Source organism: Protomyctophum bolini (genome assembly GCF_963924005.1).
Source record: "Protomyctophum bolini genome assembly, chromosome: 18".
NCBI classification, from domain to species: Eukaryota; Metazoa; Chordata; class Actinopteri; order Myctophiformes; family Myctophidae; genus Protomyctophum; species Protomyctophum bolini.
In genome coordinates, this window is record NC_137879.1 from 34390289 (window position 1) to 34408946 (window position 18658).

An 18658-nucleotide genomic window follows, 5' to 3' on the forward strand; every position below is an offset into this window, starting at 1 on the left:
TTTCTAGCATTATGTTATACTTTAGCTATTGAAAAATAGCAGATCTACAAGCTCATAGCTCATGAGCTTGCTATGAGCTATGAGCTTGCTATGAGTCTGCTATTCTTGAAAATGTGCCTCAAAGCTTTGAATATTCTTTCAGAGTTTCAGTTTTTAACTCAAACCTTTGCTTCTGTGGGGATCCCTGGAACAACATATTTTCAGATGGGGGGTCGGCGGCATATTACATATATCTTTTGGGGTCCTTGACATGAAATATTGATATAGAAACATGAGGTTTTTCAAAAAAAAAATGTCGACATCAGGCCCTAAATGGGTTAAGCCATTAAGACCTGTGAATTTAGAAGACATTTAGTAGAATCTGAAAAGTAACTTTCCACAGAAAGGAAAGCTAACGTGTTCTCAAACAAAGGTTTAGTGTCACTGCTGCTCGACTGTCTTTGTACCGCAGGACCCTGCATTTTGCATCTACGATGGAGACGGAATCCTATACGTACAAAAAATAATAACTATTTTGCATATCACTCTTTAGAACAGCATTTGCATATCTCTTTTGTAAACGCAGTATTTGCCTCCAACCTGATTCTTGAAGGAAAGACGAGCCAGCTAAGGTGACAAAAAAGCCCAAAAAAAAAATCATGGCTATGCTTATAAGTCTCAGACGTTGCATTCACTTGAAATTCCATTAGCAAAACGGGAATGCCATGGACAAACCCATATACTACCGCCAACGGACCGCACAGACGGGTTGGAAAACAAATGTTGTTTTTGGCAGCAAAATTTTAGATTTTATAGTTTTACGTCATAGTCTCTTGTGTCTTTTTAGTCTGTGTTCTAGTCATCGTAGTTTAGTTTCATTTAGCTTCCGTTTAGTTTTCGTCAGTGAAAAAAGGTATAGTGTTAGTTTTGCGTCTTAGTTTTAGTCGACGAAAACACTGGGTAGAAAACATTTAAAAAAAAAAACTGTTAACATTAAACATGTGACATGTAGATAGCCAGCATGGGCTTCTCTGTTCCCCCCCGGCCCCCCCTCCCCCCTATCCATGCATACATGCATGAACATGTCTGTCAGGTTGTCAAACTGTGTGCGGGCGCACGACTCGCTACATGACATTTCTTGGACCCTTGTTGACAGTTACAATTTACAATTTAGGCATTTAGCAGACGCTCTTAATCCAGAGCGACTTACATTAAGCAAGAACAAAAAAGCATGGGGATACATCACATAAAAACATTTATCAAGAAACATGCGTAAGCTAAGAAAGTAACTGGAATATCGAAGCTATACATATAAACTATACATCTATACTACTATGCCATACATATGTACTATGACGTGCTATGACTACATACAATGCAATTCTAGTGCTGTCTACATAACATGCTATAAGTCTGTATCAAATGCTATCTAAGTCTACAGAAATGCTATCTAAGGGGGTGGGGTAAGTGCTACGGGCCATGATGGAGTCTGAAAAGGTGGGGTTTTTTTTTTCAGACTACGGCGGAAGATTGGGAGTGATGCTCCAGTTCTGACTGACTGACAGTTCTGACAGTGGAAGCTTTAAACGGGTGGCGTGGGGTATAGTTGGCTTCTGAATCTTTAGTGTAATCGTCAAGATTGCGGCCATGCCCTGCTCAGTCAACGTCGTGTCGCAAATGAAATGCAAGCATCTCTGGCAGCTCTACGTTGGGGGAAGAAGCCGCCGGCGGCGGCCTCCGTAGGTGGTTCGGTTACACAAAGGGCAGGTGGTAATTATAATTACGTCCGGGGCAGCGGTCTGCTCGGACTCACTTCTTCACAGGTGATTTGACGCGGCCGACTCCAGTACACGTCGTGTATAGGCTGTTTTGCTCAGCAGGGTCCATTCTTGTCGGCTTGATGTATTTGAGTATATACCTGCATGTTGGCTGGTACTGAAATGGACGCTAATCTGTTCACATTCATAGATTCTTCTTCTCGGCGTTTAGTGTTTAAAATTGCACACGGAATTAGGTCCAGCTACAACACACTTTTTATTTCTTTGGAAGGACGGGGAGGGGAGGAGAGGAGAGGATGAATGGAGGCAGATGAGTTGAGAGGACTAATGGAGGGAGATGAGGAGAGGAGAGGAGAGGAGAGGAGAGGAGAGGAGAGGAGAGGAGAGGAGAGGAGAGGAGCTCACAGGCTCTATTTTCGTCCATGCTAAACCCCTTATCCCCTAAACTACTTTTTACGTTTTAATGTTTTTATTCGTTTTTAAATGTTTTCACGTACAGTTACTTACTTTACAAACCTTTACAAAGGACATACTTTGCCAAACTGACATAACATATAACATATATTCCTCCAGTGCATCTACGCCATCATTCACACCATACTATAGGAATCAAAACTACTTTTTGAAAGAAAAAAAACATTTTTTGAATAGTTCAAATATAAAATCTACATCGACACATTGTAGATTGACTATTTTAACTACTCAAATAAGGGTACAGCGATAAGGGGTTCAGCGCATGGGCGAAAACAACAGCCCTGCACGGTATAGTACACACATCTCCATCTCCAGTCCACTAATCAGAGAGACAGATGGAGTTCAGCTTGGTGAAGTCGTAACGTGAGCAGCAGCAGCAGCAGCATGTCTCTGAGGTCGGAGAGAACCAAAGCCTCTGAAAAGAGATCAATACACATTATCTTCTGCTTCAGAACTCTGATTATTAGGGTTAGGGTTATAGGGCCTTAATATGTCTTGGAGCGAGCTCAGCTGTGCAAGTTGTTACAAAGCAAAGCAAACTCTCTGCAGGCAGAGAGATAGACAGACAGACGAGATACAATATTGATATAGATGCATTCTGTTAACCCGTTCGGGACGGTCACGGGAACCCCTTTTGGTAGCCTCGGAAACCCAGACGTTTTTATTTCCAGGGAGAAAAAAAAAGTCTGGGTCTGAGTCCACTTCAATTCGGCATAGAGTAGCGCAAACATTGCTCACTCTCTGCTGATTTCTGATTGTCTGCACCTTTGTAAAATTGACATACACACGCACACATGTACAAACACACGCTCCTCTCTCTCTGTCGCTCTAAGTAATTAGTCTCATGTCGCGCAGCTGCTTATATATTCTCCCGGCGGATCCTGCCGGGAGCTGCCTATGCCATAAAAAGCATAGGTGAGTTCCAGGCTACCTTTTGGTGTTTTAAGTATTATGTTATACTTTAGCTATTTTTGAAAAATCGTGAAAATGTGGCGTGAATCTTTGAATATATATATATATATATATATATTCTTTACCAGCGAACCTTTTTAACTAAAACCTTTGCTTCTGGGGGCAGGGGGGTCCCTGCATGGGACAGCATATTTTCAGATGCGGGTCTGCGGCCAATTACATACTGTATAATTCTGGGGGGGTCCTTGACATGAAAAAAGGTTGAGCACATACTGACATTATAGAAACATAGGGTTTTTCCGAAAACTTTTAGGATTTAGAAGACTCTTTTTGTTGTTGTCGTATAGAATCTGCCCCTCGGGGTCTAAAATGGGTTAACCCATTCTGAACGGGAACCCGTTTTGGTGTTAGCATCATGTTATGCTTTAGCTATTGAAAAACAGCAGATCTACAAGCTCATAGCGCGCCACCGAGTGGCGCGCTACGAGCTTGTAGGTCTGCTATTTTTGAAAAATCGAAGAACGACTGACATTTTTTAGAATCTGATCTCAGGTCAGAATGGGTTAATGAGACCAGTGTGTGTCCCGTGGAAACCTCGTATGAATCTGATCTCAGGTCATAATGAGTTAAGTATGCAGCTTTGTGGATCAACATGAGTGCATACTTTACTTTCCATGTCAGCCTGTCGTTGGCTCTCGTTGGCCACAAGCCATTCTCTGCTGTCTGTCAACACAACACATCATTTCCCTACGCTGCAGGTTGCCATTACACCTGAACCACATATACACACTATGCTGCCCGCTAGCATCCTTATTCTGGGCATGGTATAATAGGCCAGCGTTCTGGTGGAAATGAGACAACCATTGGGTGAGCGTGGCTGTGAGCTCACATAATATACATCTGCTATTTTAGTGACGAGAAGACATTTTTGTTGTTGGAAGGAGAGAAACGGGACAGGACCCTCATCATAAGACCCTTGGGGGAGGGGGGCCAACGAAGGTTTTAAGTGGTTAAAGCAAGCTGAATCTTTTAAACATTCATGTGTGGAATATGACAAATTAAAAACATGAAAAGAGGGAGTATTTTAGGGAGAGCGTTTTATTCAAGGCTGACTTTGACAGCGGTGTCGTTCGGTATGTGCTTGATTTGAGGGCAATTTTATTGTGCTGCGAAACCCTCATGTTTCCCAGCTTTTATCAGGAACCCTTCCTCCTCCATTATTCCTGCTTGAAAACAAACAGCAAAACGGTCTTAAAAAAAAAAAAAGAAAAACTTTTAAAATGACATGAAGCCATAATGGAGTGCCATGGAGTTATTATTATGCAGTATTCTGATAAAGAAAAGTTGGGTGGGAAATTATTTTAATTGGCTACTGCAGGGAACAAACCCCCGCCCACAAAAAAAAAGAAAAGATGGTAAGCCTGACGACGAACCCAGCTGACTCACATCTGTCACCTAAATTTACGTCGTTTTGCTGCTTGTGCTGCTACTGTACTGTACTGTACCTCCAGGATATGTCTGGAGAAATGTGTTGCCGTCTGGCAGTGTTGAGTTCGTCGACTGATAACTATGGCGAGAAATGTCTGTCGACTATATACCCTTTTCTCACTTGACTAAAACTAAATGGAAACTTAAATGAAAACTATGAGCTATATGGCCATAACCGTCGTCATAAATGTGATGAAGGTCAGAATGTGACGAGGTCCGCACATTTTGGCAAGTGGCTATATGGCCGAATTTAGGCCAAGGAGTGTTTTTCATGCCCTGGAATGGATTCAGAACCATGAAAGCCCCCCTAATTTGACGTGTCACAATTGTCACATACTACTACTTAAAGCATGTGAAAAATGTTGCCTTATATTGGTTGTCTATGGTGTGGTATACACAAACCTTTTTTTCGTGATGTTTCCGTCAATTGATTCGAAAAAACCAAAGAGGTCCAGGTGTTATTTTGTGCAAAACCTCCTTATTGGCTATTTCCCCTATACCGTAAGCCCCAAATTAATTGAATTGAATTGAATGGGAATCTAAGGGCTCATGGTAGAAATAGCCAATAAGGAGTTTTTGCACAAAAAAACACCCGGACCTCTTTGGTGGGGACGTAACGACTACAAAGAAAGGTATAAGAAAGCCTTCTAACATGGAATTCTCCTTTAAATCTTTTGAACAATAAACTCTTGACATATAGTTTACGGATGCATTGAGAAGGCAGTTAGCACATTTTAACAGTTTACGCAAACACACAATTACGGTAATTGCTTCCTCTTCTTTTTTTTGGCAACAGAAAAGTTGCTTTCACGGCTGCATGCTTTTCCCCACAGCGCGCCTGGGCTGACACCAGATCACCTTTTGGCTGTCATATCATGTGACACCAATTAGAGAGGCATTCCTCTGGGAAATGACAGCCCTGCACCACCTGGTGCCAAAGCAGCCCCTGTATACATTCGACGGGTTATGCAAAAAAGAAACCATGTCGTGTACATGTACAGTAAGCGCGGAAAACAAGGACTGTGTGTCTCTGATTTAGATTGGTCTCCTCCACCACTCCATGGTGTCAGGTGTGTGTGCAGGGCCGCTACCACATCCTTTGTCTTTTTTCATTTTATTTATTTTTTGCAATCGTCGGCAACAAGCCTTAATGATGGAAGCTGACCTAAACACATTACTTTGCGTTAGCAGTATCCTACATAGACTCGGCTTACTTTTATGAAAGTGCTTGCCAAGCGTCTCTCTCCGCAAATTATGACATTTTTTACAACGTCCCCCCCGTCCGTCCGTCCGCCCCCCTGCCATTCTCCAACTCATTCCTGTCAGTATTCCATGAGCCTATACACTTTGCATAGCTATACAGGTAAGCTGAGACCGACCTCTGTGGTCCCTGAAAAGTAAAAGATTTTTTTTTCAGGAGTCCCCCCAGGCTCCTTTACTATAGCTCCCTTCATTCTTTCCCCCCGCTACACAAAACCTCCAAAAAAGGGAAAATATGTCGTGTATGCCATGTCGCAGTGAGCTTGTAGATCGGCTATTTTCCCTAAATGTCGGCACCAGAAAGTAAGAGTGTGTTGTGTGTGCGCGTGCCTGTGTGTGCGTGCGTGCGTGCGCATCTCTCTCGGCAGCTATTCTTGCACGACATTGGGCCAATCAACCTCATATTTCATGCACCTGCTGCTATATAGCAGACCAAAGGACCTTGATTCCTGACTATTTATCAAATGGGTCAACAACGGCAGCAGCAACCGGGTCGTTTTTTGTGAATGAATAATCGCGGGAACAATCCCTTTGTGGTTTGTGGTGAGACAGTCCCGTGAGGGATTATTGTAATGGATTGGAACTCTATATACAGTAGCAAATTGGGTGCCCGTCCGTCCCCGCTCATGCAGATCCACACTGAAATGAATGTGTACTGTATTTGAGAGAGACAAGGAGGCAGACGGTATACAGTAGATCATACATGAACAACCAGCATGAGTTCAAGTCCGTTTGCTCTCCCCTTGTCCCCCATATATGGGGACTAGGTTGGTGGAGGGTGTGTAGAGAGCCCAGGACCACATTAGATGATTGACACAGGGGTGAAAAATGGGTTACAAAATCGTGGGATAAAAAATATTAAAAAAATACATGAGCAACCATCACTTAACCCATTTTGGGGCGGGAACCCCTTTTGGTGTTTTAAAGCATTATGTTATATACTATTGGAGAAATAGCAGATCTACAAGCTCATAGTGCCCGCGCTACGAGCGTGCAGGTCTGCTATTTTAGAAAAATCGTGAAAATGTGCCTCAAATCTTTGAATATATATTATTACAGAGTGGACATTTTAACTGAAATCTTTGCTTCTGGGGAGGTCCCCTGGAACAACATGGGGGGGCGGAGGCATATTACATATCATTTTTGGGGTCCTTGACATGAAATATTGAGCACCACTGATACAGAAACAAAGTTTTTCAGAAAACTGTTGGGTTAATGCGGCCCACAGGTTGATATCAGAATACTCATATATTATTGAATTCAGTTGTTAAAATTCCAAACATGCAAACATGACCCACTTTAATTACTTCAGTCTATAGGTAACCTAATGACTAGTATTAAAATGTTTTTTTTTTTTTTCATTTTTGTATTTGGTTTGTAAAGTTAACGTAACTATAACTACATGCATTTGGGGGCGGCTGTGGCTCAGGAGGTAGAGCAGGTCGTCCAATGATCCCTGGGTCGGTGGTTCGAATCCCGCCTCCTCCTCCTGTCCACATGTGGAAGTGTCCTTGGGCAAGACACTGAACCCTACATTGCCTCCAATGAGTCTGTCGGTGTGAGCTCGCCACCGTTGGTGTGTGAATGTGGGAAGTGAGGACGCTGGCGTCGACTGTTCGCCGCTTCACCTCCCAACGTATGAATGAATGAACCGTTGTAAAGCGCTTTGAGCACTTGGAAAAGCGCTATATAAAAATGCAATTCATTATTATTATTAGAAATTAAATAAAAAGGTTACTTTTCAGGATTCCAATAAAAAAATGGAAAAACATAATTCAGGATTTCAATTCAAATACAGCAAAAAAGAAATAGCTGATCTACAAGCTCAAGGCGCGTGTGGAACTACAGTGGCCCTCTCCACCTTCAAAGGTGCCCATGCACCCCTGCAGGCCTGCATGCAGTAGATTATTTACAACTGGCAATAATCACGTTCTGCACTACTGTACTTTTACGTCCGTATACATGGAAATGTCACTGAATACAATTCTATTTTTATTATTAGCGTTTAGGTCTTCAGGGCATGCATGGTGGAGATTTTAAATGCAAGTCTGGTGTAGTTAATTTATGCTCAACAAGAAACACAGATATTTTTTTGTGGGGAAAGGCAACCAATTAACCACAACGAGCAGCAGAAACACAAACATAGGTTTGTTTGAAAATCACCAGTTACCCCCAAACAAATGCGTATATACTAGGAACAAATATGTACATTATATTAACAAATGTTTCTCTGTTTTCCCATGATCCCCGGAAATGTGTTGCAGCTTTAAGGGTCATCACGTCCTAACGAGGATCATATGAGGACACAACACAAACGATAACCACATTCGACCCCGACGTTCCTATTTCGGGCGAGTCATCATAGGTGAAAATTGTCCCCCAAAAAAAAAAAAGCGAAGGAATGGCAATTTTGAGGATTAGAGAGAGAGAGAGAGAGAGAGAGACAAATTTAGCCACGCAATATATATAACCCCGTGCTCAGTGCCATGGGTGCTGTCGCCATGCAACACCATGCCAGTGCAATAACTGTGGGCAAGCTGATAACGTTTTCAGCTGTGTGTGTGTGTGTGTGTGTGTGTGTGTGTGTGTGTGTGTGTGTGTGTGTGTGTGTGTGTGTGTGTGTGTGTGTGTGTGTGTGTACTATAAAAATTCTGGTCCGTTTACGGTGTGTAGTAGTGTAACGCAGCTGCAGCAGTTAGCTGGCTCAGAGACAGCTGCAGTACAGCTGTGGCACGTGGGCCCCCCCCTGGGGGGGTGTGTGTGTGGAGGAGATGATCAGTACTGTATGGGTCACTTTAGACCAAGTGGGACTGTATGGGATCCCTAGAGGGATCTGTGTAGGTTATGTGAGTGTGAGGGGGATAGCCTCCATCCTCAGTTCACCTGAGGAAGAGGTTATTTGAGTTTTGCTCAGTGGACTTTCCCCCCCATGAGAACCTATATACGTTTGTGTGTCAGAAACGCAAAGAAAGAGAGAGATTCTTATAATCGTCGTGTTGATGCAGTCAAATCCAGAGTGATTAATTTAACTCGATGAGAACCGCATGCATGAGACCCATGACGGTGTTTCTGAAAAAACCTGTTTCTTTATCGGTAATTCCCCAAAGTATCTCATGTCAAGGACCCAAAGAATGCTATGTAATTGGCTGAAAATCTGAGAATCTGAAAATATGTTCTTCCACGGACCCCCCCCCCCCCCCCACCCCCCCAGAAGCAAAGATTTGAGTTAAAAAACATTTACTGGGGATCACAAGCTCGTACACACACACGAGCGCACGCGTGCACACACACACACACACACACACACGCTATTTTCAGCATGCAACAAATTCTCTTGACCACTAGTCCCTTCCTAACATTTTAGACTATAGTTTCCATCTGTTGACGAAATTGACAATATACATTTAGCTTAGTTTTAGTCATAATAGCTTAGTTTCCATTTAGTTTTCGTCAGTGGAAAAAGGTAGTCGACGAACATTTTTCGTCTTGGTTTTAGTCGGCGGAAACAACACTGGTGTAAAAGATCCCAAAACTGGACTCACAGGTTCCACTTTTTTGGTATTGGTGAGGACTCGATACAAGTGTGTGTGTGTGTGTGTGTGTGTGTGTGTGTGTGTGTGTGTGTGTGTGTGTGTGTAGACATTTTGTCAGAAAGACAGAACAGAGAAAGGTTGTGACCTTTAGTTTGACATTTATAGCCACGTAAATACTCTTCTCACAGACACACACACACACACACGCACGTAGACAAACACAGCAAGTACATGCACACACACACACACACACACACACACACACACACACACACACGGTGAAAATGGTGCATAATTAGTTGCCTGTCTGTCTCATACTGTATAATAAGAGGTACTAACAGGGAACTCTGTCTGTTGGCTGTCAGCTGTACGTTGTCAGACGACGCTGATGTGGAAGCTCGCCTCATTATTATACACTAGGCCTTACCCGTTGTGAGATATTGCCCCCCCCCCCCCTTGAGGTTGCTGGGGGTACTGCGCCCTGGGTGCGTTTTCGCATTTTTAATTCACTAATAAATTCATTATGAATTTATAATTTGTTAAATTGGAAATCTTTTGAGTATCTTGGTAATGGAGAGTATCTTTTCAAATGAGGGGGGGGGGGGGGGGGTCCGTGGGCTAATTAGTGTCAATTTGGGGGTCCTTGACATGGAAAAGTTTGGGAACCACTGGCTTTACAGTGAAGGGCTAATTTTCAGGTCCTCAACAAGAGAAATGTGACGACGAAGATGATGTCCTGACCTAAACTAAACTGCTCATGTCCTCACAAGTATAGTAGTACCGGCGTGCCTGTCTGTGTGGGAGTCAGTGTGCGTGTGTGTAAGTGTATCGATGTTTGTGTATAACCGGCACTTTGGAACTGGGATCATTTTTGAGAAGGGAGGAAGGAAAACCCTGAGGCGAAATGGACATAGTGGCCGAATGTGGTATTGCGGTATGGCGCTTTTGAGCAACTTAAAATGCAAGTGGATGGAAGGAGAACTCTGATGCCATCTCTATTCATGTATACTCTAACCCATTCTGACCTGAGATCAGATTCATACAAGGTTTCCACTGGACACACACTGGTCTGATGAACCCATTCTGACCTGAGATCAGATTCTAAAAAATGTCAGTCGTTCTTCTATTTTTCAAAAATAGCAGACCTACAAGCTCGTAGCGCGCCACTCGGTGGCGCGCTATGAGCTTGTAGATTTGCTATTTTTCAATAGCTAAAGCATAACATGATGCTAACACCAAAAGGGGTTCCCGGTCAGAATGGGCTAAGGTTGTGCCCTCCGGTGACAATATCAGGATTCAGACAGCATGCTGTTCTCTCCGTTTCCGTGTTTTCACAGGAAAAGCCTGAGAAATTGTGAAAATGTGGCACAAATCGTTGAAAATTGAACATATATCCTTTCAGAAGACTTTTGTTTTTATTTCGACGTCGGGGCCAAAATGGGTTAAATCTATCCCAGAAGAGCCGTATTTTGGCTCTCATTTGTATACGCTCCTCTGAGCTAAATTAACACCACTGATTTTGACTGTGTGTACAATGCTGCCTCTGTGCCTTTTTCTTTTTCTTTTTTTTTTCTTCTTTTTCGAAGTTAATCTCTTTCAAAGGACAGGAATTTCTGTGTGCAGGGATTTTTTTTGTAACACCAATTGTGTCTGCTGTGTCTGGTATGAGTTCGAGTGTGTGTGTGTGTGTGTGTGTGTGTGTGTGTGTGTGCGCGCGTGTGCGTGCGCACGCGCGTGTGTGTGTGTGCGTATAGCAGTGTCTGCGTACATGTTTGAAATTCCATCAACTCGACGGCCATTCCCCAACTCAACCGGAGTTTTGTTTGTGGTGACAAAAGGAGCGGGTGGCATTTTGGTAACAATAAGGCCAATTGATGCGGTGGTGCAGGGACGGACGTTGTCCCCTATATGGCCCAGGAATGTGTCCCCTAGGAACGAACGAGGCACACTGTGGGCAATTCAGAGCATGGTGGGGGCCCCTGTATAGGAAAATAAAAGCCATTCTGACATGGCATAGCAGGTGACGCTATTGTTTGAGCCATTCATTAGGTCATTGTTCTCACAATTATACACTATAGGACTGGTGGTGGTGCGTGGTGACATGAGCCACATAGACACAGGCCTATAGTCATCTATCTGACCTCTCTGTCGCACAGTGCAATCACTCAGTGCTCATTTCAGCTGTGAGAATGTGCAAATGCATGGCAACGAATGCTTGGGTATATATATACCCGGTGGATTTCAAATGGGTGCTATAGGCGATAGAAAGTGGAACATTGTATTGTTTTACTGTTTATGTTAAACGTTATCTGTGAGGTGTTAAATCAAATGACAAAAAAAAAACTATAGCACTAACGTTGAATAGAAAGCAATGCCTGCTGCTTTCTTTTTTAGGTGGACTGAACTCATATGGCCACAATTATATGGCCCTTATTTGTAATGTTCAGTTTTTTTTTAAACGGGTTATATCGTTCATTTAGTCGTAGCATCATAACATCTCTGTCGGGTGGAAACCTCATATACAGTACAGTGTGTCCAAATAAAGAATCCACGGTAGTAAGACGATGTACTTTTGATATTGTTTGTCTGTGACACTATGACAATATGGAGATAATGGGTAACAGCAGCGATATGATGGCTATATGTCCATATTTTGCAGATTTTCTTTTTGCAAAAACTTGTAGTTGCAGGTACATGGGGATAATTGAATTCTTAAAAAAAGACGTGAAAAAGGCGTGCAGAATCCAGGATAGTTTGAGATCACAGAGCACAGATATACAGCAGCAGTATACGCCGTTGTCACGTACCGTGAGGAGCGGATCGTCCGTCCGTCCTAACCGCTTTCCGTTCTTTTAGGAAACCGTGTTGTTTTCGTCGACGAAAAATGTTCGTCGACGACCTTTTTCACTGACAGACTAAATGGAAGCTAAATGAAAACTAAGCTACGGTGACAAAAAACTAAGACTAAATATAGTGACAATTTTGTCAACAAATGCAAACTAGAATAAAATGTTAGGAAGGGGCTATAGTGGACAAGAGATCCAGTATAAGTCATTTTACACTTGGTTGCGTTTGCAGCGCGACGCATTGTGAGCTTGTAGATCGGCTATTTTCAGCAAGTGTAAAATCAGTCATTATGACGCCATCAAGGCCCGACAAAATACATTTCAGTCGACTCAATCGGCAAACCCATCCGGTATCAGCCGATTCTAGTTTATTATTTATTAATGGGCATCGGTCTTTAACCCATTCTGACCTGAGATCAGATTCATACGAGGTTTCCACTGGACGCACACTGGTCTGATTAACCCATTCTGACCTGAGATCAGATTCTAAAAATGTCAGTCGTTCTTCGATTTTTTCAAAAATAGCAGACCTACAAGCTCGTAGCGCGCCACTCGGTGGCGCGCTATGAGCTTGTAGATCTGCTGTTTTTCAATAGCTAAAGCATAACATGATGCCAACACCAAAACGGGTTCCCGTTCAGAATGGGTTAATCAATTGTCTTTACAGATACACATGCCCCAAAGTAACAGCTTGATCAGATCTACAAGCTCACAATATTAAATGTAAGATATTAAATCTGGCTTCTTTAAGCCTGCAGTGCAGATACCCTGTTACTGTACATGTATTTTTTTTTAGAATGGACAAAATTATTATATATTTTTCAATACAGAAGGAGATCATATCGACATCGGTAATATCGGTTAACGGCCATAACTGCAATTAATTACATCGGATATCGATATCGGCCAAGATGTCTCATTGGCACATCCCCATCTAAAACATAACCTCTGTAAACCTCCTTCACCTTCCTCCACCTGCCCTCTTATACAAGTTGCAAGCTGTGTATAATGTGTGTATTTGGAACCAGGGTATCCTCCCAAAATGACCACGGAATCCCAAATTAACCCATTCTGACCTGAGATCAGATTCATACGAGGTTTCCACTGGACACACACTGGTCTGATTAACACGTTCTGACCTGAGATCAGATTCTAAAAATGTCAGTCGTTCTTCGATTTTTCAAAAATAGCAGACCTACAAGCTCGTATCGCGCCACTCGGTGGCGCGATATGAGCTTGTAGATCTGCTATTTTTCAATAGCTAAAGCATAACATGATGCTAACACCAAAATGGGTGCCCGGTCAGAATGGGTTAAGTAGTAGATTAGAAGTGTACGTACGTCGACGTGGTTATGTGGTGGGTAAATAATAAGCTATGGGTGAGGACGAGGTATAAAGGGCTATCATTATGCATAGTTTAGTAATGAGCGCTGAACACTTACACACAGGTGTTTTGTGTTCCTGTTTTAGCCCATTTTGGTGTTGGCATCTTGTCGTGCTTTAGCTATTGCAAAATGGCAGATCTACAAGCTCATAGCGCGCCAACCGAGTGGCGCGCTACGAGCTTGTATAGGTCTGTTATTTTTGAAAAATCGAAGAGCGACTGACGTAGAAGACATTTTTTTAGATTCTGATCTCGGGTCAGAATGGAAAACTGTCAGGATGTAGAAGACATTTTTTTTAGAATCTGATCTCAGGTCAGAATGGGTTAAGTGGCTGATTGCATAGCTCTTCTCAGAGCTGTTGGCTGTGTGTGTGTGTGTGTGTGTGTGTGTGTGTGTGAACGGCTGTGTCTGGCGCCTCTGTTCGTGGCAGATGTGACGTGCGGGCGTCATCTTCTCCGCGTGCGTTTTCATCGCACGTCATGCCGACCAAACGGTTGATTGCGTTGCTGCGGCTTCGAGCAATGGAACTTAACGATAGTGTGCTGTGAGTTACCCTTTCAACACATGTTGTGTCACAATGAATACTCGCCATTCGACATTGTAAAACCCCTCGAGACCCGAGGACCATTCTACAAATGCCTTCTGAATCAGTAGTTCTCGCACTTTAACTCTTTTCTTTTGCCAAGTACATAAATACCCCCCACCTATATGAGACGTTATATGCCAGCTACAGATATTTTCGTACCCAGCCCCCTCCTCCCAAATACACACACATACGGCCGTATATGAAGCGGTTGAGCTGGAAATCATTGGTCGGTCCGGGTTGCTAGGCAACGTCTCCATCACCCCCCCCCCCCCCCCCAGCACCAGGGTCTTTGCACACTTACGTCCAATAGGATTTATAAAAGCCTCATAAATCGGCAAACAACATATGAGTGCTGTCCTTCTTGGTGATCCATCCAAAAATCGCCCTGGGCAGGGTTTACCCACACTCTGCTGCCACCTAGCGTGGCACAGGAAGAATGAAAGATTTTCTTTTTCAAAAATGTTCAAAAATAGCTGATAATAGGGCCTGGGGCCGTGGCTCAGCGGTCCAGGCACCTTGGCTGGTAATCCAGTCTGGCAGTGTGGCCGCGGGTTCGACTCCCGATCCCGACGGCCCTCACTGCATGTCACCCTCCCCCACATCTCTCTCCCCATTTCCTGTCAGCCTATACTGTCTGTCCCTCCATAGAAAAATATAAAATAAAAAGGCAAAAGCCACAAAGAAATAGAATATTATAGCTGATAATAGTATAAAATGACACAAATGCTTTCCCGGGTTTTAATTGGTGAAAGAAAACATATGCTAATATGCCTTTTTGTTAGTATTATAAATCATTACAATCTTTGTGTTTTGCCAATAATTACTCGGTCGCTCACTTCTCGCATAATGTTCCCACGGCCCCACAATGGTTGATAACCGCTGGGATTTATAGCACAACTAACACAGCTGTGTGGGTTGATTGTGCCTTGTGTTCGGGGGGGGGGGCGCGCCTCTTCACAATCTGCTCGGTCAATTTTTTTACCTGCTATTAACCCATTCTGGGCGGGCACCCATTTTGGTGTAAGCACTATGTTATGCTTTAGCTATTGAAAAATAGCAGATCTACAAGCTCATAGCGCGCCACCGAGTGGCGCGCTACGAGCTTGTAGGTCTGCTATTTTTTGAAAAATCGAAGAACGACTGACATTTTTAGAATCTGATCTCAGGTCAGAATGGGTTAATCAGACCAGTGTGTGTCCAGTGGAAACCTCGTATGAATCTGATCTCAGGTCAGAATGGGTTAAAGAGAAAAATGAGGAGCTGCAAATTGCGGCGTTGTTCTTCTCTCTGACGCAAAGGAGCATAATGAAGAGTTGAGATCCTCCCCGAGTCCCCTCCGCGCTGAATCATACCCTCTCATTACCCAGTCCACGTCAAAGCGCTGGCGGACGAAACACAATGAGAGTATAGCTTAGCACATGGTCATTAACCCATTCTGACCTGAGATCAGATTCATACGAGGTTTCCACTGGACACACACTGGTCTGATTAACCCATTCTGACCTGAGATCAGATTCTAAAAATGTCAGTCGTTCTTTGATTTTTCAAAAATAGCAGACCTACAAGCTCTTAGCGCGCCACTCGGTGGCGCGCTATGATCTTGTAGATCTGCTATTTTTCAATAGCTAAAGCATAACATAATGCTAACACCAAAATGGGTTCCCGGACAGAATGGGTTAACCCTTTTAGACCTCATTCTATACAAAATGTCTTCTAAATCCTGACGGTTTGCTGAAAAACCTCATGTTTCTAATGCGTCAGTGGTTCTCAAACTATTTCATGTCAAGGAAGGACCCCGCAGGATTATCTGTATTTGACCGCGCGGACCCCCCCCATCTGAAAATATGTTGTTCCAGCAGGGACCCCTCTCCCAGAAGCAAAGATTTGAGTTGAAAACGTATAGCTTGTAGATCTAGCTATTTTTCAATAGCTATAAAGTATAACATGATGCTTTTAAAAACACCAAAAGGGGTTTCCCCGACCAGAATGGGTTAAATCCCCTTCACCGCCCGTTATTGTCAAAAAAAAGATCCGTTTGCTGCAAAATGAGTCATTCGGTGACGACAAAAGCCTGGATGACGTTTTTCGGCAGGACGTGCACAGCACAAAGTGAGTTGAACTCTGAGAAAAGGGGTCGAATTGAAAGTGTGTGTGCGCGTATAAAACCGATCGACCGCGATGTAACTGGAATTCATCATGTATTTAGATTTTTATCTAATCAAAATTATCTGTATTTGATATTGTCGAAAACCTTTCGTCTCCATATTTTAACTTTATGTGTTTTGCGTAAGTTAAAGGACCACTTCACAACTTTTCAACCTATCTTGATGATAGGTTCAACCTATAATGATGATGTCACTGGAAGACGGTTTCTAAACTGCCCACAGCCCTCCTATGAGACACAGACTGAATAGAAAATAAATCGTGCCATTTTATCATGATTATTAGTGAGGACCTATTATATGAAGATACGTTGAAAAGTGGTGAAGTGGTCCTTTAATGCCCTACTTCGTCCTATACTACATTGTCACACAGAAGGAGCAAAAACCGTCAAAGCTCTTTGTGCTGTTCTGCCAACGAGGAATGTCGTCTCCTCCTCTTGGTTTTAGAGTTCACGACGTGCCCCTGAGCTACTCATTGAAGACTGGATGTACAGTAATGCTTGGTGCAGATCCTACAGTATAGTTGCCCACGGCGATAATCTGTGGTTATACTGGAGTGCTGTACAGTGTGTGTGTGAATATAGGGAGTGTTTCCTGTGTCCCCAGGGGGAGGTTAAATTGCTTGTACGGCTTCACCCAGCAGATGGCTGCTAGCAGTATAGCCCACTGACCCCTGGAAGACTGGGTCATTACATTACAATATACATACAAATATGTATATACATAATATCTAACCTTTTATTCAGCTCTGAGAGTGTGCACAAATGGACCTGTGTATAGGTTACAATTTACAATTTAGGCATTTAGCAGACGCTCTTAATCCAGAGCGACTTACATTAAGCAAAAACAAAAGCATGGGAATACATCACATAAAAGCATTTATCATGAAACACGCGTAAGCTAAGAAAGTAACAGTGGAATATCTAATATAATGAAACTATACATATAAACTATACATATATACTACTATGCTATACATATGTACTATGGCGTGCTATGACTATATACAATGCAATTCTATAGTGCTGTCTACATAACATGCTATAAGGTTGGTTATACGACATGGAATAAGGAGTCTTTGTTCTGACCCGTATATAGGTTCGGCCTACTACGACAACGTGCGTCCTCTGGCCTACCCCGACTCGGACGCCGTCCTCATCTGCTTCGACATCAGCCGCCCGGAGACCCTGGACAGTGTGCTGAAAAAGGTCTGTTAGTTCGTTTTCATGTTTTTTTTGTCCCTTTTCTTTAGGTGAGGTGAGTTTTCAAAGATATATACAGGCGTGTGCGAGTGGTATATGGTGCGTTTATATATAGCGCCTTTATCCAAGGCGCTTTACATAGACTGTGCATTACATTCACCCATTCACACACACACACACACACACACACACGCATTCATACACCGATGACGGCGGAAACCATGCAAGGCACCAACCTGCACATCAGGAGCAATTAGGGCGTTCAGTGTCTTGCTCGAGGACACTTCGACACTAACTCTGGGGGAACCCCGGGTTCGAGCTGGCGTGTGCGTGTGCCCGTGTGTTGGAACTATTTTGCATTATTGTGTTTAAAGGCAGTATAAAGTGACATTTATTTGTTCAAAGCCTTTTTGTTTGTTTTAATGAAACAATATCGGTCACAGCACCTTTTTTTAATGCGATGAGTGAATTGGTCAAGATTTGCAGCAAAACATAAACACAAACTGACGGACGACATCATAATCAAGGCGCACGGCGATTAAATCCATTACCAATCCAATTAAGGAGAGCTCCGCGCCGACCGGCTTGCGCGTCTTAAATGAAGACGCTGACGTCAAATAATAAAACGCTTTCCCGGAGAGCATTTCAACCCCGAGGAGGAATCTGCCTCTTTTGTTTCACCGTGAAGTATACGAGTCGAGTGAGCAAAGCATTTGACGTGACGCGTAAATGGACCGCAGCAGGGACAAGCTCGCTCCGTCATGAACTTTCAGCAGCATGAAGCACATGAGACTGAACAAATGCCAGTGTGTGCCCAGGGAGGACACACAATGACGGTCAGAGAATATACAGAGCTGGTGGTGACTTACTGTTCTGTGCGGTACACTACTACACACACACACACACACACACACACACACACACACACACACACACACACCATAGACCAGAGGCGTGTCTACGATAAGGCGAGGACAGACGTCCGCCTGTCCAAATCCATTTTCTGCCTGGACAAAATCCTATACACTGAGGACAAAAACATACCTGAGAACT

General features: G+C 43.3%; 1 protein-coding gene across 1 annotated transcript in view; it reads left to right on the top strand.

The window, feature by feature from the left end:
- The window catches only part of LOC308332788 (rho-related GTP-binding protein RhoN-like), a gene marked incomplete at its 3' end in the record, with an annotated part of 77292 nt that overhangs the window by 31574 nt on the left and 27060 nt on the right, over positions 1-18658 (top strand). Inside the window, exon 3 of the mRNA XM_080788879.1 lies at positions 17502-17611. Within this exon, the coding sequence (XP_080645005.1) occupies positions 17502-17611 (110 nt within the window). The remainder of the gene's footprint in view (positions 1-17501; positions 17612-18658) is intronic.